Source organism: Trichoderma reesei (assembly GCF_000167675.1).
Source record: "Trichoderma reesei QM6a unplaced genomic scaffold TRIREscaffold_16, whole genome shotgun sequence".
In the NCBI taxonomy this organism is placed as follows: Eukaryota; Fungi; Ascomycota; class Sordariomycetes; order Hypocreales; family Hypocreaceae; genus Trichoderma; species Trichoderma reesei.
Window position 1 is genome coordinate 98,504 of NW_006711163.1, and position 18,840 is coordinate 117,343.

The 18,840-nt window shown below is 54.2% G+C and overlaps 8 protein-coding genes across 8 annotated transcripts; 4 read left to right on the forward strand and 4 right to left on the reverse strand.

Annotated features, from left to right (window-relative positions):
- Nucleotides 1-118: 118 nt before the first annotated feature.
- On the forward strand, nt 119-1,313 carry TRIREDRAFT_109457 (transcription factor IIF beta subunit; the record flags this gene model as incomplete). Its single annotated transcript, XM_006967143.1, has 3 exons — nt 119-638; nt 704-906; nt 963-1,313. The coding sequence occupies 3 exons, from the start codon at nt 119-121 to the stop codon at nt 1,311-1,313; spliced, it is 1,074 nt and encodes a 357-aa protein (XP_006967205.1).
- Nucleotides 1,314-2,576: 1,263 nt separating this feature from the next.
- TRIREDRAFT_65333 (glycoside hydrolase family 15) lies at nt 2,577-5,044 on the forward strand (the record flags this gene model as incomplete). The annotated part of the gene is made up of 8 exons (XM_006967144.1): nt 2,577-2,713; nt 2,774-3,093; nt 3,180-3,623; nt 3,673-4,107; nt 4,169-4,192; nt 4,246-4,428; nt 4,489-4,701; nt 4,767-5,044. The coding sequence occupies 8 exons, from the start codon at nt 2,577-2,579 to the stop codon at nt 5,042-5,044; spliced, it is 2,034 nt and encodes a 677-aa protein (XP_006967206.1).
- A 769-nt stretch (nt 5,045-5,813) lies between these two features.
- TRIREDRAFT_122860 (uncharacterized protein) lies at nt 5,814-6,798 on the reverse strand (the record flags this gene model as incomplete). Its single annotated transcript, XM_006967225.1, has 1 exon — nt 5,814-6,798. The coding sequence occupies exon 1, from the start codon at nt 6,762-6,764 to the stop codon at nt 5,814-5,816; it is 951 nt and encodes a 316-aa protein (XP_006967287.1). The 5' UTR covers nt 6,765-6,798.
- Nucleotides 6,799-7,526: 728 nt separating this feature from the next.
- TRIREDRAFT_79891 (nuclear pore complex, component sec13) lies at nt 7,527-8,843 on the forward strand (the record flags this gene model as incomplete). Its single annotated transcript, XM_006967145.1, has 4 exons — nt 7,527-7,598; nt 7,681-7,722; nt 7,870-7,985; nt 8,084-8,843. The coding sequence occupies exons 1-4, from the start codon at nt 7,596-7,598 to the stop codon at nt 8,841-8,843; spliced, it is 921 nt and encodes a 306-aa protein (XP_006967207.1). The 5' UTR covers nt 7,527-7,595.
- Nucleotides 8,844-9,670: 827 nt separating this feature from the next.
- TRIREDRAFT_65499 (uncharacterized protein) lies at nt 9,671-10,816 on the forward strand (the record flags this gene model as incomplete). The annotated part of the gene is made up of 3 exons (XM_006967146.1): nt 9,671-10,018; nt 10,192-10,532; nt 10,654-10,816. The coding sequence occupies 3 exons, from the start codon at nt 9,671-9,673 to the stop codon at nt 10,814-10,816; spliced, it is 852 nt and encodes a 283-aa protein (XP_006967208.1).
- Nucleotides 10,817-11,514: 698 nt separating this feature from the next.
- On the reverse strand, nt 11,515-12,162 carry TRIREDRAFT_32755 (uncharacterized protein; the record flags this gene model as incomplete). The annotated part of the gene is made up of 1 exon (XM_006967115.1): nt 11,515-12,162. A coding segment is annotated over one exon (648 nt), but the record flags the coding sequence as incomplete, so codon positions are not given.
- Nucleotides 12,163-13,872: 1,710 nt separating this feature from the next.
- TRIREDRAFT_65275 (Glucose/sorbosone dehydrogenase) lies at nt 13,873-15,311 on the reverse strand (the record flags this gene model as incomplete). Its single annotated transcript, XM_006967226.1, has 3 exons — nt 13,873-14,101; nt 14,184-14,938; nt 15,006-15,311. Coding segments are annotated over 3 exons (1,290 nt in total), but the record flags the coding sequence as incomplete, so codon positions are not given.
- A 741-nt stretch (nt 15,312-16,052) lies between these two features.
- TRIREDRAFT_65380 (glycoside hydrolase family 47) lies at nt 16,053-17,827 on the reverse strand (the record flags this gene model as incomplete). The annotated part of the gene is made up of 2 exons (XM_006967227.1): nt 16,053-16,184; nt 16,265-17,827. 2 exons carry the CDS (start codon nt 17,825-17,827, stop codon nt 16,053-16,055), a joined length of 1,695 nt encoding a protein of 564 aa, XP_006967289.1.
- Between the last annotated feature and the right edge of the window lie 1,013 nt (nt 17,828-18,840).

Sequence of the window (18,840 nt, forward strand, 5' to 3'; positions counted from 1 at the left end):
CGCTCTCTCCCGCATCCGATAACCCGAACCTGAATCTTTGCGCTCTCGCCAGAGAAGAATCAACATGGCCGACCCAGCTGTCAAGTCCGAGTTCGTCAAGCCCGAGCCGGCGTCGCCCATGGCCATTGATGAGGAGGAGCTCTTCGAGGACGCCGGCGATCTCGATTTCTACGACAAATCGGTCCCCGGCAACACGTTCGAGACGCTGTATCTTGCGCGCGTCCCCAAGTACATGTGGGACGCTTGGATGAAGCTGACGGAGAAGCTGGGCGACGACGACGAGATCCAGATCGGCACGCTGCGGACGTGGAACGAGCCGCAGGGCGACACGCTGCCGGACGGGAGCCCTCGCGAGCTTACGAAGCTGCGCATGCTCCTCACTCCGGGCCTTCCCGAGCATCAGCTCTTGCCCAAGGAGTACGACCTGGAGATTCTCGACCAGGATGTGAACAATGCCTTCATCTTCAGCGAGGAAGACTTGCCGGGTTTCAAGACGAAGAACAAGGCGCGAGCCGAGGCGGCCAGTGCTGGAATCCCTCTCGCCCTCTTGCGCCAACGAGGGAACAATGGCAATACGGAGAGACCGACATACGATCGAAGGAGCCGATATCAGCCCTACTACCGCAAGGCTATCCCGAGTATGTTTGACCTGTTCATGTGCATGGCGGGCATAATCGCAGAATGCTTAACATTTTTGCTACAGAGAAGACAAAGATTTTCGGCAAGATTAGATATGATCTACGAGTCGAACCACGAAACCTTCGAGAGGAAGAGGAGCTCCTGGCGAAGCGCATCTTTGAAGCGGAAAACTCCAAGTCGAAGCTTCAGATCATCAGCAGGAACAAGGCGTCCTCCATTATCAATCCTGGATCTGCGGGCTCCGTCAACTGGGGAGGCAACTTTATCGTATGTCTACTGGTTGCTAATCGCGACCCGGTCATGCTGCTAACGCACTTTTACAGAAAAACGCCCCCTCCGTCCTCAAACCCAAGAAGACCGAAGTCCTCAAAGCGGCCCGTATTCCGAAGAACCAGCTTCTCGATCTCATTTTCGATTGCTTCCGTCAGTATCAGTATTGGTCTATGAAGGCCTTGCGGCAGAGGACCCAGCAGCCGGATTCCTACCTTCGCCAGGTCCTGGAAGAAGTTGCCGTTCTCAACAAGAGCGGCCCATTTGCCAACCATTACTGTCTGAGTGAGGCATATAGAGACAAGGGCGGTAACGACGCCAAGGAGGCGGCGGCCGAGGCCATGGATGAGGATGGGGATGACGATGAAGGAGAGGAGATGGAAGACGTGCTGGTCATGCAGTGATCTCGAGATCATTGCGTCGCCTTTGTGCGACGAAGCGATGTGTTTGCAAGACACAGGTCGGTGGTTCAACAACCACGAAGGAAATGGCTGCACAGGTTTTCTCGTCAAAAGGGTCAAGGCTGTGGACTGGCGTTTGGGCGTTTGGAAACTGGGATCATGCCGCCAAGGGCATTTGATACCCTACATGTTTAATGATTCTGACCAAGGGCATAGAGAAACCACAAGTTCATCATCAAGTTTGTTCTCTCAAGTTTATGATATATTGCTCCGCAAATGATTTGGGTCGGTTCATGTGCTTCACGATGTTGGATTTGATACGCCCGATTACTGCGCATCTCTGGGGTTGAGCAGTTGATTGGCCAACCCCGGCTTGTTGGCTCGGAAGTGGCGGCCTTTTTCGCCCAGACTGTTGGAGCTTGGTACCTTGTTCGTACTGCTCGCGGCATGCCATGGAATGGATGAGGACTCGTGGAAACTGTCCATTTTTGTTAGACAGTACTAATCCAAAGCGAATAATCTATCTCAACGTACATAGATTCTCATTCAAGTATGTTTATAAGTACTCGTAACATACAGTCGATCAGTCGTGTGCAGTCTTGTTTCCACTCGGGTAAGATGCCGCCTTAGTCCTGCATGAAGCAAGTCAATACGTCATCATGGGTGAGCAGCAAACCGCAATTACCGCAACAGCAACGACCATCGGTTCAGCTGCACCTTCCATTGCCTCCGCCTGTCATTTCTTTCACTTGCCGTTCCAGAATTAATAGTCACAAGTCTTGAGGGCCATTGGTCGCCAACCCCTCACTACTCGGGTCCGGCGTACCCCATACATCAGCAGAGCAGGTAGCTACCTATTAGTGCAGTCCACGATGACCTCAGGGCAGCTGTTAACATGCCCACAGCTCGGCCCCCGTGCGGGTGGACACACACTCGTATTGTATCTCGTACTTGTGAAGCTGGTACTGCTTTGGAGGATGGGGGTTCCTGGCTCTAACTGCACTTGTCACACATGTACCTAGTGTTTAGGTGTTTAGTAGGTACCTAAGTAAGTAAGTAGTTGTTATATAGGTAATGTTAAGGTAGGTATATAATTGGATTGGAGAAACCGCGTTTCCCGAGTGCTTCTGCCCTCTCTGTCCAGCCTCATCCTTTTCATGAGTGAGATACCAGTAGACAGAGCAGAGGCTTTGATGTGTGAATATTCATCCATGATCACACAGTTATCACCATAGACACCACCTCGCTCGCACCCGTACAGCCGCCATGGCCACCTCTCACTCGGTGCCGCATCGCCGCCTCCAGTCGGGCGGCTACCTCCCCATCGAGGACTATGGCATCGTCGGCAACATGCACACCTGTGCCCTCGTCGGCCTCGACGGCAGCATCGATTTCATGTGCTGGTGCGTCTTCATAGCTACTGATCACGGCCGATCTCCCAGAACCATCTGACCTCGCTCCAGGCCAGACTTTGACTCGCCCTCGGTCTTCTGTCGCCTGCTTGACAAGAACAAGGGCGGCTACTTTGGCATCTCTCCAGCTCCAGACATTGGCTGCACCACCAAGCAGCAGTACTTGCCCTCCTCGTGCATTCTGCAAACGAGGTACATTCACGAGGACGGCGTCGTGGACGTTGTTGACTTCTTTCCCCGGCCCAAGAGCGCCAAGGTCATGACCAAGGGCTACAAGCAAAACGCCTATCGCGAGGCCACGAATGTGCAGGAAGAGCTCAAGAAATGGACCGTACGACGAGTGGAGTGTATCCGCGGCTCGTTGCCCATAGGTATGCTGTGCTGCTCCCGTTTGCCTGAACAATCTCCCATGAGCTGCGTTAGGGGCGGTATGATGACCAACTTACACCTACTACAGATGTTGAAATATTCCCTGCTTTTGGCTATGGCTTGGAGCCACATCAAACGACTCTCTTGTGTGACAAACACACTTGTGAGCGCCGCCAGAGCAAAATGGCAACCTTCCACAGCAAGCATGTCCAGCTTCAACTTGACGTTGCGGTTGACACGTCAGCCGGCCAAAGCTATCCGGATATTCCGTTCCAGAAAGTCATGAGAGAAGGCATGCTTGGCGAAGGCATCACATCTCGCTTCACTCTGTCTGCTGGCCAATCTGTTTCTTTCATCCTGCGAAATGACATTCCCAACCACATCACGGAAATCATCACAGACGAAGTCTTGGACATTCAGCAGCACGATACGCAGATGTTCTGGTACAACTTCATCTCCCAGTCCAAGTACAAGGGGCGATGGAGAGAAGTCGTTTCTCGAAGTCTCATGATCTTGAAGTTACTTACATACGGTACGCCGCACAGGTCTCAACATCTTTTGGAGCCATGGCTAACATGCAGTAGAACCCACTGGCGCCATCATTGCCGCCCCTACCTTCTCACTGCCCGAAGACATAGGAGGCGTGAGAAACTGGGACTACCGTTACTCTTGGGTCCGAGACTCCAGCTTCACCATCTACATCCTCCTCCGCCTGGGGTTCAAAGCCGAGGCGGACGCCTACATGGAGTTCATCATGGAGCGCTTTACTCAGTCGGTAGGGCCAGATGGTGGATTGCCCATCATGTTTACTATTCGCGGGGAGACTGATATTCCTGAAATCACCCTGGATCACTTCGAGGGCTACCGAGGCAGTGCCCCTGTCCGTATCGGCAACGGCGCCGCCTTTCACCTCCAGTTTGATGTGTACGGCGAATTGATGGACTCCATCTACTTGTATAACAAGTACGGGAAGCCGGTATCTTGGGACATTTGGTGCGCTGTTCGGCGAATGCTTGGTACGTATCGTTCATCTCACGACACCCTCAGTACAATTCACTGACTTTACTTACCCGGTAGACTACGTCTTGACCATTATTGGCCGTAAGTTTGCTACTTGATGTTTGTCCAGGGGTGATCAAGTTAACCAAGTGTAGAAACCGACATGTCTATCTGGGAGGTGCGAGGCGATAAGCAACGCTTCACCATCTCGCAAATCATGCTCTGGGTGGCATTTGACCGCGGCCTTCGGCTTGCCGACAAGAGATGCCTCCCATGTCCGAACAGGGCAAAGTGGCTAGAAGCCCGCGATAGCCTTTACGAGGAAATTATGGAAAAAGGTATGCATTAACTACTGGCTCTCGCAAGTCTAGGCTCAAGGCTCACTCGGAACGCTACAGGATACAACAAGGAAATGAAATCATTTATTCAGAGCTTCGAAGCCAATACCGTACTGGACTCGTCCATTTTGTTGGCTCCTCTTGTATTCTTCATCGCCCCTAGCGACCCCCGTTTTACGAGTACGCTCAACCGAATCATGCTGCCGCCAGAGGAGGGAGGACTGACGAGCACCGGGCTGGTGTTTCGCTATGATACCGACCAGTCAGATGACGGTAAGTCCTGATTCGACACCGAAGCCAAAGGGTGCGGCGAAGCTAACCATCAGGTCACCCCATAGGCGTGGGAGGAAGAGACGGAGCCTTCTCCATCTGCACGTTCTGGCTGGTCGAGGCCATGACGCGCGCAAGCATCCACGAACCCAAGTACCTGCCTCGGGCCTTGAATCTCTTCCAGAACATGCTCCAGTTTTCAAACCACCTGTCCATGTTTTCGGAAGAGATTTCTCGAAGTGGCGAGCAGCTGGGCAACACGCCGCAGGCATTCAGCCACTTGTCGCTGATCAGCGCGGCTTTCAACCTTGACCGTGTGTTTGAAGGATGGCAAGATTCTCACTGAATGTGCCTTGTGCTTCCTCAAATGCCTCAGTTGTGCTGTTGTGAAGGATATGGATTTCTTGTTCTTGGTATTGGAGTCGTTGTTGCAAGCCAGAAGAGATTCTACTGCCGATGCCACGTGTCTGTATGTCCCCTGTTACATGAACATGTTTTCTAGCTTTCATAAATCCAAAACGAGCTTATTTTCGCTTCTCATCTTGCGTGCACGGCTCCTCTGGGATAGAAGATAAGCGTCGTCTGTAATGACAACGCTTGCCACGCCTGACTGACTTGTGGGTGTCCTCCGTCGTCTCTGGGTAGCGTCTGCAAAGGGACTCGCCGATCCTAGGAAGGTTGCCCTTGAGTGATGTGGTTTTATGGGCCAACGTTATGCCATGCTCGCTCTCCCAGGCCAAATCCGAGAACTTCATCTGATGGTAGGAGGTCATCGTATCGGCATAATCCGCGGTGCAGGATGGCTTGAGATTCTGACGCTGTGTTTCGTCTTTGTGGCTGGATGGCGAGGAGGCGTAGACACACATTGTGTCCCAGAGTGCTGAGAGAATGATATTGCGAGGCAATGATTCTGATAAAGTCTCGTTGAGGGTGGCAGAGAAAAGTCGTAGTGATGAAGAAGGCTGTTGGCTCGACAATTGATGCGTATCACCTCGCCAGAAGATGAGCGAGGACACCCGGTACTTGTAGAAACCTCATATAAGCCGAGCAACTCCAACCATCTTCCCCCGCCCTTGGTCCCTGCTCTCATCATACTTGACATCGGAAGCGCTGCGTCATTCCTTTGTTGTCCCCTTTTCAATTCGCTCCAGCACCCGGCTCTCGAGAACTTCGCGAAAGTCGCGCGCCCATGCAATGTTTGCTCCGCCGCCGCCGTCGTCGTTGTCCTGCACGCTCCCGACGTGCGGCACAGACACGCCCACCCGCTCGAGTGTTTGCAAGAGACTCGACGACTGGGCATCCGCAGCAATGACGATGCCGTGATGTTTGAGCAGGCACTCCATGTCCGTCGTCGAATCCCCAAAGTAGACAGTCGTCGGCGGAGACCCCGACGACGATGATGGCGAGTGCAGCAGCAGCAGCTGCTCCTCCTTGGCAAGAAGCTCGCCGAGGACATTGGCCTTGTCGCGAGAGGTAGTCAGCCTGACGCCCCCGTTGAAGCCCTCGGGCCCCTTAATCGTGCCGTCGCTCGAGATGCAGTTCGTGATGATGGGAATGCCATCGCCCAGCGGATGCAGCACGCCCTGGATAAACGCCGCAGACCAATTGACCGAAATGACGCCCACCCGCCACCCTTTATCCCTCGCCAGCTTCACCATCTCTGCGAAGCCATCGCGGACAACGACATCTCCCTTTTCAACACTCTCCCTGCCCATTCGAAAGAGGTCTTCGGAAGTCAGCCCGCCAAACAGGCCGGACCCGTCGACTCTGTCCAGCGACGCGTTCTCCGTGTCCTTGAGGGACGCCAGGTACGCGAGCTCCTGCGCGGGGGTGCACCGCTCATGTTTGGGCGGGGAGAAGGACTCTGCGTAGGCGGCGTGCTGGTCGGTGTATGCTTGGACAATGTCGTCCCATTTTGTTTGCAGGGGAGGATTGTCATTGTCATTGTTGTTGTTGTTGTTGTCGTTGGGGGAGCGCTGGGCCTGGAGGGAGATTGCGGATTGGGCGAGCTGGAAGATTGTGTCTTTGGCGGTGATTGTGCCGTCAAAGTCGAAGATGAGGTTCATGGCTGGTGGATGATTGAATGAGTGGTGGGTAGGTGTTTGTTTGTTTGCTGGGGGTGATTTGACGGCGTGGTGGTTTGAGGGTATGTTAAGTTTGTATTAGGTGATATGTCAAGTTTGAGTGAAGTTGGAGTTTGATGGGCATGAGGGGTCACATGTGAGCTCATTATGTGTACTGGCCAATTGTCGTCGGATCCCTCATTTCCACTGAGATGTCCGTGATGCGTCTTAATAGTAACTTACTTGGCTCTTCTTTGGATGATCTCAACTAAATTCGAATAGTAGCTGGGTTTGTTTGATATATCTACAGTTGTCGTGATGAGCGCCTCATGCTGATAGCAGTACTAGTGTATTCTCATCATCTTGATAATCCCCTTGTAGTTTGCTCCAACTCGATCAATGACTCTGCTGCAAGGCAGTCACTATCAAGGCGATAATTCATATCCTACGTAGATCAACATCAGCTTGAGGAAACATGCACACCATCCAAGATCGTGTCGTGTGTCTCCATCATGATGCTCTCCAAGAACCTCGATCCCTTTGTACTGCAGCAGTTGTTCCTTGAAATCACGTGCTCCCTCCAGCTCGTCCGTGTACAGCATGTACCTTGTCGACTAGTCCATCTGCAGCCGCATTGGCGCTAACGCGGTACCTCGAGGCATCGTACCTCTACCCAAGCTTGCTGGCATCTTGAACTTGAGCAGCACAGGCCAGATTCGCCATTCATCATCGCACTGCTTCGACTTGATCCTCTTCCCTCCTCCCGCAATTCTCTCTGCTCCTCACATACTCCCTCTCTAGGTATTGCAGCCTCACAGCTGTCACACTGTCACAATGGTAAGATACGCAGCCCATTGCGGCTTTCCCTATCCTCGTTGGCGCAACTCCGGTCATGGCTAACCAGAGCATCTTGATACAGGCGGCGCAGGTCATCTCCAACTCTGGCCACGATGATATGATTGTACGTTGCACCTCGACCGTTGCTTGCCTCGATCGACCTCGATACTGCTCCTAGAACGCCCTCAACTCCTTCGCCAATGCTTCCACTGCATATCAAAGAACGGGGCAGCAAGACGCCGCATTGGCTAACACAATCACCAACTCGTAGCACGATGCCGTCCTCGACTACTATGGCCGAAAGCTGGCGACATGCTCCAGCGACCGGACAATCAAGATCTTCGAGATTGAAGGCGAGACACAACGCTTGGTCGAGACTCTGAAGGGGTGAGACGACGCCTGACCTTGCCTTGTACATCCGACTCTTAAGTCTTTGCGGACAACACAGCCGCCACAGCTGCTAACATCTGCATCATCCCAACCAGTCACGAAGGCGCTGTATGGTGCGTCGCCTGGGCGCATCCCAAGTACGGCAACATCCTGGCATCGGCTGGCTACGACGGAAAGGTCTTCATCTGGAAAGAACAGGGCACCCAGAACAGCAGCCAGTGGCAGCGAATCTACGACTTCCCCCTGCACAAGGCCTCGGTCAACATCGTCTCGTGGTCCCCCCACGAGGCCGGCTGCCTCCTCGCCTGCGCGTCCTCCGACGGCAACGTCAGCGTCCTCGAGTTCAAGGACAACAGCGTCGACCACGTCACATTCCCCGCCCACGGCCTCGGCGTCAACTCCGTCTCCTGGGCGCCCGCCACCACGCCCGGCAGCATCGTCAGCAGCGCCCCGGGCCCCGGCGCCACGGGCAACCGGCGGTTCGTCACCGGCGGCTCTGACAACCTCATCAAGATCTGGGCCTTTGACCCTGCTTCGCAGTCGTACAAGCAAGAGGGCGAGGCTCTGACGGGCCACAGCGACTGGGTCCGCGATGTGGCGTGGTCCCCCACCGTGCTGCAAAAGTCATACATTGCATCAGCCTCCCAGGACAAGACGGTCCGCATCTGGACCTCGGATCAAGCCAGCGGCGGCCAGTGGGCCAGCAAGGTGCTCAACTTTGAGGCTCCTGTTTGGCGCGTCAGCTGGTCTCTGAGCGGCAACGTTCTGGCCGTCAGCTGCGCAGACAACAAGGTCTCGCTGTGGCAGGAGAATCTGCGCGGCGAGTGGGAGTGCGTCAAGTCGATTGAAGAGTAAGACGAGCAAGAAAGGAAGCAGAGAGACGACGACGAAGGAGAAGAAGAAGAAGCAGCGAAGAGAAAAGAGAATGCGAAACTTTGATATCATGACTTGGCGTTTGCTGGCAAGCTCGGTGTTTAGGCAAGAAGAGGAAAGGAAGGGGGGTGGAGACACCATGGCCAGGATATGACGACTTACCATGTCTGCCTTGTCCATTCTGAAGAGCGGAGGACTGCAAATCAGATGTCGATGATCAAATAGCGGATTGATCTCGTTCAATGAGTCTTGATGGCTGCATGCGATGTTGCTCTGGAGAGTATCACATAGATGTTCACGAAACGCTCTTTACTTGAGCCCACAATATAATGAGCAAAGGATGGCCATCGAACATCCCCGTTCTAATTTTCTGTCTTTCTCATCTTGATCTTGCTATTGCTAACGGCTCTGGAGTCAGTGCGTCGCGCATAAATGTGCTTTGTCTGGTAAAAAGCATTGAGCTTCCATACACACCAGGAACAAAGGCAACACAGAGTACCTAGTCAAGGATATGTCCCTGCCGAACGTGTTCAATCACGTCTGACGACGCAGCCTTCGGGAACAGCCATGAAAGAGGCCGAGATAGTGTCAGCCCTTGAGACTGAACATTGAGAGAGTCGACGCCCCCGAGTCCTCCACATCAAGTCGATATAAGACTGACCCGACAGCATCCATTCGGCAATGCCAACTTCCTCCATCAAACCTCTTCCTACCGCTAACCCTACAGATATCGTCCTGATCCCTTCCCAGTATATCAACACCCCAGCTCATCACTCCCTCCCAATCTTCCCCCCCCTGAACATTCCAAAATGCCTCCTGCACCATACATCTGCATCCCCGGCGTCCCCAACTTCCGCGACATAGGCGGCCAGCCGCTCTCCTCCCAGCCAACCAAGCAAGTCCGCCGCAACACCGTCTTCCGCTCCGGCCGCCCGACGCTCGTCCTCGACCGCGGCGTCAAGAAGCTCAAGATGCTCGCCATCACGCACATGTTCGACCTCCGCTCGCGGCAGGAACTCACGTCGGCGCGCTACGACCCGGCGACGATGCTCTGGCCCGGCACGGAGCGGGTGTCTGTGCCTGTGTTCCGACCGGAGGAGTACGCGGGCGATGGTGGTGGTGGGCTGGTTGGGCGGTTTGACAGGTTTGGGACGAGTGTTGAGGTGAGTATTGCCTTTCCCCTTGATTTTCTCCTTCTTCTTGCACTCACTCCTTTCTTTCCCCTCCTTGATGGGACCAAACAGCCTCCCTATTCTCTCCATCGAGGAGATGAAGACAACTTCCCTCATGGATCGTGACACACATATACTGATCGATTCTCTCTCAAAAGGGCCCCCTCGAATCCCTCTCCCGAATCCTCCTCTCCGCAACCCACCCCCAGAACGCATCACGCCCCTTCGCCCGCATCCTCCAACACCTCTCCTCCCCGTCTCCATCCTCCCACCCGCCGTCCCCGATACTAATCCACTGTGACCTAGGCCAAGACCGCACCGCCGTCATCTGCGCCCTCGTCCTCTCCCTCTGCGGCGTCAGCGACGACCTCGTCGCCCACGAATACAGCCTCACCGACGTCGAGCTCGCGTGCCACCACAAGTCGCTCGCCGACAAGGTCCAGAGGAACCCTGCTTTCAAGGGAACGCGCGAGGATGCCGAGGCTTTGGTCCTCTCTCGGTGAGTTTTCCAACCCTATCCACACCTGATTTACTAGAAAATCATTAGCAAACCTGAAAACCTTAGAGAGGTAAAGGAGAGGAATCCTTCAACTGACCACAGACCTTGTCAATGTGCCCAGCAAGGAAAACATGCTTTGCTTCCTGAAGAAGCTCCGCCAAAAGCACGGCTCCATTGAAAAGTGCGTCATCAACCACGACCTGCTCCAGGCCGAGGGAATCGCTCGCCTGAGGCGCAACATGGTTGTCGATGCCGCCAAGAACCATTCCATTGTCGGTGAGTGAACGTTTGGAACTCTCCTCTTCTCTTTAACCCCTTTTCTTGCGGAAAGACTCGGGCTAATACAGATGAATCACTCTTGTATGGGAAAAAAGCCGCTTGGGATACTTTGGATCTGGAATAATCCAGAACGAAGACTTCTATAACCGATGCTGAGACTGTGGTGCCGATTTCACCAAAGGTACATACAATATCCTAGTTACCGAGAGAACAGAAGGTAATGGGTTTGATTGGTTGTCATCACAATAGTAAGATGGCAAGATTGTGAGAGACCTATGTTCGACCTTCAACTCCATAGAGCATTGATGAGATATTCTTGACATGATATGGTACATTATGGTCGTGCACAAGTTTTCTCTCTGATATTATTGCCTTCATTACCGAAGGAGCTGACAGATAGCCTTGTTACGGACATAAATGACCTCAACCCCCCCAAACCAGGTCTCTCAGTCTCGAAACTCATCAAGATCCATCCCTAAATGCTCATGATCCGTTTCTGGTGCCAACTCTCCCAACGTAAACCCCAATGCCCATTCACACAAGGACGCTCAGCAACAAACCGACGTTTGCAGCAAGCAGAACGCTGCTAGATTCCCAAATTCCTCATCATCTCCGACACATCCATCTGAGAAGAAACACCAGTCGAGCCCGAACCTGCTTGTTCTTTTGCCATCATGATCATCCGCATCACAGTCCCATCAGTACCGCTCGGATTGAACCCATAAATGGCATCACCAAACATGCGCAGCTTCATCGGAAACAAGCTATCCTTGTAATGATCCCTGATGTCGCTTTTGTCGACAGCGTAATGCAGATCTGACCACTGCGACTTATCCATGCCTAGCTGCTCGCACGCTCTCTTCTTTTCATCGTTCCACCACGGGGGAAGGAGTCCCGGTACGGTGGCGGCCTTCTTCAAGAACTTGCGGAAGCCGCGAAGTCCGTGGGAACCATTATCATAGAGACTGCCCTCCATAAGCTCGCCGCGGAAAGTGTAGGTATCCTCGACCCGAAGGCGGTAGGCGTCAATGAGCAATTGATAAGTCTCCCTTTCGGGGCGGTCGTGAAGCCAGGTGCCCTGATCGAGGCGAGTGAAAGGCATGTCGTGGGTTGGCCGAGCGGAAGCAGACTTGCTCTCCGAGGTGGAAGCTCCAGAGGTGGAAGCTCCAGAGGTGGAAGCTCCAGAGGTGGAAGCTTTAGAGGCCGCATTCGAAGATTGAGTCTTGCGGCAAGTCTTCTTGTGAGACTTCCAGTCCTTCTTTTGGCACTCGTGGGAGCAGTATTGGGTCTGAGAGCAGCCTGAACATTGCTTCAAGGTGACCTCAGGGGGTCCCTTTTTGCAGGAGTTACACGCGCTCTCCATGGCTGTCTCCGTGGGAGTAGAGGCGTCGACGTCCGTGAAAGTAAGAACGACCTGTTACTGTGGTCTGGAAGCAGTGAGGTGAAGAGGCTGAGGTGAAGAAGAGTGAGGAGGGTTTAGTGATTTGGCCCCTGGAGGGGAGATGCAAGGAGGTAGATAAACAACGGAAGGAGCCATGGACGTCGATTCCATGCGACCCGCGATATTGATTCACCGAGCTCACATGCATACTGCATGGGCTTATCGCCACGTGCATCAGTCACACAGCATAGCATCGATTGGATCATCTTCAGCAACCTTGAATACAATCAACCGGTGAGTAAAGGAGAACACACACGATCTTCCTGACATCCCTCAATATCTCCCGTCCCGCAAAATACATCGCGGGGTGGCAACTGAGCACCGCAACACACTCAACAACCCTCAAACTCTCCAGCATCTAGATCGATATTATTCAGTCCTCAACCAATAAGCCGCACACTCTGCCTCTCAACCCCCTAGAGTAAAAAAAAACCTTCCTCTTCTCCTCCATTATGCTGCCCCAACCCAACCTCTATCCCCTCTCATCATTGAACACACCTCAGACAAGCCGCCGTCACAGTTACCACCGCAGGGAAGTCCTGATCCATACTAAAGACGCCGCCCGTCCAGGTGCATCACGCGTGCGTATACTTTGATACGGGCCTGGCAAACGTGTTCCGGCACTTGCGCGCCTCTGCCGCGGAGAGTAGGACATGGCCGCTAGCATGGTACAAGTCAGCTTCATTGCTGTATGGAATGACGATGATGATGCCTGCAGTAATGGAGAGAGAAAAGTGGTAGCCGCTCTGTGATTCATGTGTAGAAAACTGGTAGGTATGCAGAAATAGGGGGCCATGTTCAGGAAGCCATTTACCACTAGCTCCTTGACAGTCTCTCTTCCACCTTTTGATATGGTTTTCTTCACGCTCGTTTCGATCTCCACCTTCCTTCCTCTTTCAGTTTTGAAAGGCATTGGATATCTCCATATTGCGCACATGGTCGAAATGGTCATTCGAATACTTGCTCAGCATCCCACTGGCCCTGGGAGCTTCAGAATTTCTTCCTCCTAGGTAAGCCGAATGCTTCACGTCTTGCCTCTCTGGCAGCATCTCAGACTCCGAATGCCTGACCTAAGCACGTGAATAGCCGTTCCCCATTGATGCATTCAGCCCATACATGCTGGGGTGCTCCATGCCCCCCATGTTATCACATATTATCTTTACAGTAAGACACTGGTGATCCTTGCCGGTGCTTTCAAGTATCTCGTTGGCCATCTCTATCACTAAGAAACTCTTCACGAAGCTTGTCTCTGGTTGTTTTGGGGACTAATAATACTTTTATTGCTATCAAAGTGTGTTTCAGGAGGAGGAGAGCAAGACGAGTCTGTACTCAGGATAAGAATACAGAGATTTCAAAGCCCATGGGAGGACAATCGACACCGACTACCGCCTCAGCTCAAGCAAGGATAAACCCAGCCATCAGAGAGGCAATGGCCGCTCCTACAGCGACAGGCCATGCCGACGTCAGTCCACTTGCAGCATTGGTACCGCCGTCACCGTCACCGTTGCCATCACCATCGCCATTGCCATCGCCATCACCATTGCCATCACCGTCGCCATTGCCGTCACCGTCACCATTCCCATCACCATCGCCGTCACCGTCACCGTCACCATTGCCGTCGCCATCTCCATTGCCGTCGTCGGCGGATTGCTGGAGGACGAAGATTTCGCCAGTGGAGTCCGACGAGAAGAAGAGGCGGCCAATCGTGTCAAACGTCAGGCCCACTGGTGTGAAGCAGTCATCGGGGCACTGGGTAAGGTCTGGGCTTGTGAGGATGTTGTTTGCAGCCGTGGTGCTGTCCATCGGAGAAGTGGGCTGGCCGTTGAGACCAAACGCAACAGAGACGATGCTGTAACCAACAGGGGTGGTTCGATCCGCTGAAGTAGAGTCAGCATGAGGCATTGATCAGAAGGGGTCAAGTTCAGGTCAACTCACTACTGCCGTGGAAAGTGATGTAGGCTGTCGTGCCATTGGTGTTGAACTTGATGTCCAGAGGAGAGACATGCGCCTGGAAAACAAGTCGAGGATCAACAAAGTTGGTGTTGCAGGTCGCGTCCGTCACGCCAGCCGTTGCGTTGTCCGAGGCAAACTGGTCTCCAACCTCGAGAGCCCCCAGATCAGGAAAGCCCGCCGTCGACCAGAGGGCGTAGCAGTCGGGATAACCGTAGTTGCCTCCTTGATTGGCAGTGTTTCCCAGGATACCGTGGAAGTTGAGCTCTTCGCCAGGATTGTCCTGGTGCACGTCGACACCCTCACGCGTGAGGTCGTCGACAGAGTTCTCAACCGACCAGATGCCACCGTTCGTAGGGTTCTCGCCGACACCTACCGAATCTCTCAAACCCCAGCCAATGAGAGTGCCAGCGACAAAGTCAAAAGGCGGATCCGTAGCTGCAAGCGTGGAGATGTCGTAGGCACGAATCTGCGAGTGTCCACTGGTAACGTTGCGAGCTTGGGGATCCTCGTTGGCGGCACTGCCCCTGGAAACGAGGAGCTCGTTTGGCAGTCGCGATGACAGGAGGAGGGTGCGAGTGACGTGGTCCGTATTGGTCATGTTGGTGACGACAGTCCGTCTCGTGGTGGGATCGACGGTGTTGGTCTGTTCATTGTACGTGTAAGCGTAGACGTCGTTGACTGTGGAGGCGTAGATGGTGCCGCCATCCGCTGAGATGGCGAGGCCATGGTTGAGCTGGTGTGTATCACTTCGTCAGCCGATGTTGAACTCATGCCAGTCAGTCACTCAGCAGATCACTCACAGCCGTGTCCGCAATCAACGTCGCGTTGGCCGTCACACTCAAGCAAGTCCCGCCGTTGTCCTGAAGTGTGAGGCGACGCACGCCAACTCCCGCGTCGAGCACCAGGAGACCGCCAGTGGAGTCAAAGACGATCGATCGAGGTGCCGTCAATCCAGTTGAGATGAGGCGGTACTCCCAGCCATCTGCTGCCACGGGTGCCGGGTACGTGACCTGGAGGTTGTTGGTGGTGCAGTTCTGGGCTGTGCAGCTGCCGAAGAGGAAGACAAAGAGGGCCAGCAGCAACGTGTGAGGAGCAAGTCGAGCCATTGTCGGAGCCGCCATCTCTAAAGATATGGATGACGATACTGGGGAATAAGGGCTGTGAGTGGGAAAAGATTCAAGTTTGGGGCGCGTTGGGAACTTGAGGGGATTTTATACTCGTGGACAGCCTGGAAGCAAGAGAGGGTGAGGGCGCTTTCCCTCAGTTGAACACGGAAGTTGCGAGCTTCTCAAGTGTCAACTGCAGCCCCAAACAGGGCATTGATTGACGTCCATCGTGTCTCTTGCTCTTGACACACGCGAGACGGGCAGGTGCTGTTGCCGTTGCAGCGTCGAGTAAGAGTAGACAGGTTGGGAAGGACTAAAGGTGAGATCATGATGTTGCACATTCGAGGTAAGAAGCGCATCGAGGCCTGGGATTTGAGGCAGTTGCGCGGGTGGAGGCGCTCTTCCCCTGGATTTGGAGGACAGGCGCGAAGCAGATGATGGGGAAAGCTGAAGAGAACTCGGACACGCTGGGCAGTTGGTGAGGTATCGTGAGTCTGGGTATGTCAGCTGATAGCAGTAAGGGATCTAGAAGTAAGGTCATGTGTCACGCAATGCACGCACGCCTCACGGCTCATCCCCAGGGGCTGTGGTTCCAGTGTCAGAGAGGAGACGGATTCGTCCATCATCGTGTGTATAGATCTCAATATAGTAGGGAATCATATGGACACTCGCTCAAGCGTTGGAAATGATGCTGTCCGTCTCGTCGGTTCGCCTCCTTCAATCGCTTCATCTTCCCTCGGCCTATTTCAGTTCCACTCCCGGCCTCTTGAGGGGATGTGCCTCCGTATTCAGCACGTACTCATCCAAGCTGATGACGTCTGGAGGCGAGAAGATGAGATAAAAGTACTTGAGCGTCTCTGCCATCCAAAAGCTCTGAAAAGACGTGAAGACACGAATCATTAGCCCGCCGCCAAACCCCCAGTCAGCAAAAACAGAGTCAAAAGAAAACTCACCTCCATCGAATCCAGCTTCTTCGTCGGCCCCAGAACCGTCACGTCCTCAATCGCAGAATTCGCCAGCTCCGTCTCCGTCGCCTTCATGATGGCCTCAAACATGTCCCACGCAATGTCCTGCAGATCCGCCTTGCCCGTGACGCGGTACAGCACAAAGAGGCTCTCAATCGCCTCGGGCCGCAGAATGTACCGCTTGTCCCGCGCGTGCGTGAAGCCCTTGGGCAGCGTCTTGCCGCCCTCCTTGTCCCAGCGCTCCTCGTCCCAGGGGCACGTATCCAGCGATTTGCACGCCACCATGCCAAAGATCTCGGGCATGATGCCTGTGGGAAACCGGCTGTACGCCCAGCCGCACCCTCGCGCGAGACGCTCACCAATGTCGACGTGGCCGTCAATGTCAAAGAGCTTGCCCCCAAGCGCAAACATGCCGCCGACGAAGCACGTCAAGTGCTGGCTGTCAGCAGAGAGCCCACTACCAGCGCTGAACTCGCCGCTGAACAGGATGTCGTCCTCATCCGGCAGCATGGGCCTGAACAGGAGGTTCTTCGCCGCCGCATCGATGGCCTTGCGGTACAACCTCTCGTAGACATCGTCGACACCCCCCAGTAGCGCATGCATCTTGGGCAAATACTCGTACAGCGAGTCCGCCAGCGCACCGAGCGTGAAGCTGCTGTCCACAGCCTTTTCGGACTGGAAGTTGAGCGTCGTCGGCCACATGCCCGGCAGTAGCGTGTCGTTTTGGATCCTCTCCAGGAAGCGCGTCACCCGATCCGTGGCATCGTAGAACTTGCTGTCGCCCGTTAGCTGCGACAGCCTTGTAAACTCCATGCTCAGCGAGCACGGCGACGCCGACGGGTCGTTGGTCCCAGCCACCAGCCTCCCCGATCTGGCCTTTGCAAAGTCGAGCCAGAAGCCGGGCAGCCTGTTGGGCGTGTCGAATCCCAGGTACAGCATCTCGCCCAGCTCAATCGCCTTGCGTAGCAGCACGCGCTCGCCGCTCAGGTCATAGGCGCTCAGCAGCCCTCCGAGGTGGCGGATCGTCGTCTCAAACATGTTGGCCGCCGTCGAGTCCGTGACGGACCAGTCCAGCGCGCCCACGGCGGCCGCAGCCTCGGCGAACTCGTTCTTGAAGCCCATGATCCAGAGCGTGTCCAGGGAGTCGACCAGCGTGGCAGCCCAGCCGCCAAAGGGATCCTTGGCCGATCCAGACACGGGCGTCAGCTCGTCCCTCATCCACGCAAACTTCTTGTAGGCGTCGAAGCTGCGCTTGAAGGCCCGCCGCACGGCACTGCGCCGCTTCTCATTGACCGCAGAGTGGACAAAGGCCCCGGCTTCCGCCTGGATCCTGGGAAGCGCCGCCGGCTTGCCCGTGGGCAGCGGCTTGATGTCCTTGACGCCGTGATGCTGCTGCACCGCCGACCAGTCGAAGGAGCTCGGGACGAAGACGGGCTGGACTCGGCCGGCCGAGGTCAGGTAATACACGACCAAGGCGGTGAGCACGAGGCCGCTGAAGAGCACCAGGCGGCCGATTCTCCGCGGCAGGCTGATGCCATTGATTATCCCCATGATGGCAAGTCAATACTGCTCCTCATCTCGTCCCGCGTGGTGGCACGCAGTCAGAAGTACATGGACCGATGAGCCCAGAGAGAAACGAGGAGATGGAGAAATGCCAATATATCAGATGTGGCCAGATATCCAAGATGCTAGCCGTTTACACGCTGCAAAGAAAACGGCATCAGCCAACAAAGAGTAAGGGCCTGCAGTCCAACTGCAACAGTGAATTGGCAACGGCCAAATAAACCCCCGTCAGCCAGACCCTGAAATCCAGGTCCAGTCACGACGTCGATCCCTGGAGTTCAGATGGAGTTCAAGGGGGGGCAAACTGGCCAGATTAGTGGGTGGCTCTCCACGCATGTACCCAATCTAGCGCCATGGCGGGATCCTGCTCCAGTTTCAATGCACGGTATATTATTACCTACTAACCGGGCTACATGGAATCAACTGGGCATTATCCGCGAGCCTGAATCAGTAGTGCGGCAGCTCCCGAAAACAGGCATTGAGCATCGTCCTTATGGGCTTCCTTTGAGGTCGGTTATCATAACCATCCAGTAACGGTGAGCGGAATGCGCAAAGATTGCATGTATGTAGTTAGTATGTTTATGTGCTTATCTGCTACAGGCACAGACTGATGTTTACTATTCGCACAGCAGTTCGTCTCTACCTAAGGAGGTACTATACCTATGCAAGGAGATCTTGGCGAGACGACTCAGCTTCCAGCAATTCGAATCTATAACTCTGGTATACGAGGCGTGGTGGTCGCAAAGAGTAAAGACGAAGCAAGGCAATTCAAACAATTCCCTACAAACACACAACATCAAAGGGTACTATCAATAGCTATATAAAGAAAAGGGAAAAGTAACATGTTAACCAGGCGTTGTGCTCTGGAATCGACACCAATCCGGATCTGTTGTATACCCTGACGCCCTTCAAGAAAAGAACAGCAAAACGATTAAGAAAAAAAAAGGCCAATGAATCGCTCCTTTCAACAAACTCTCTTCAGCGCTCTTGCTTCATGTGTA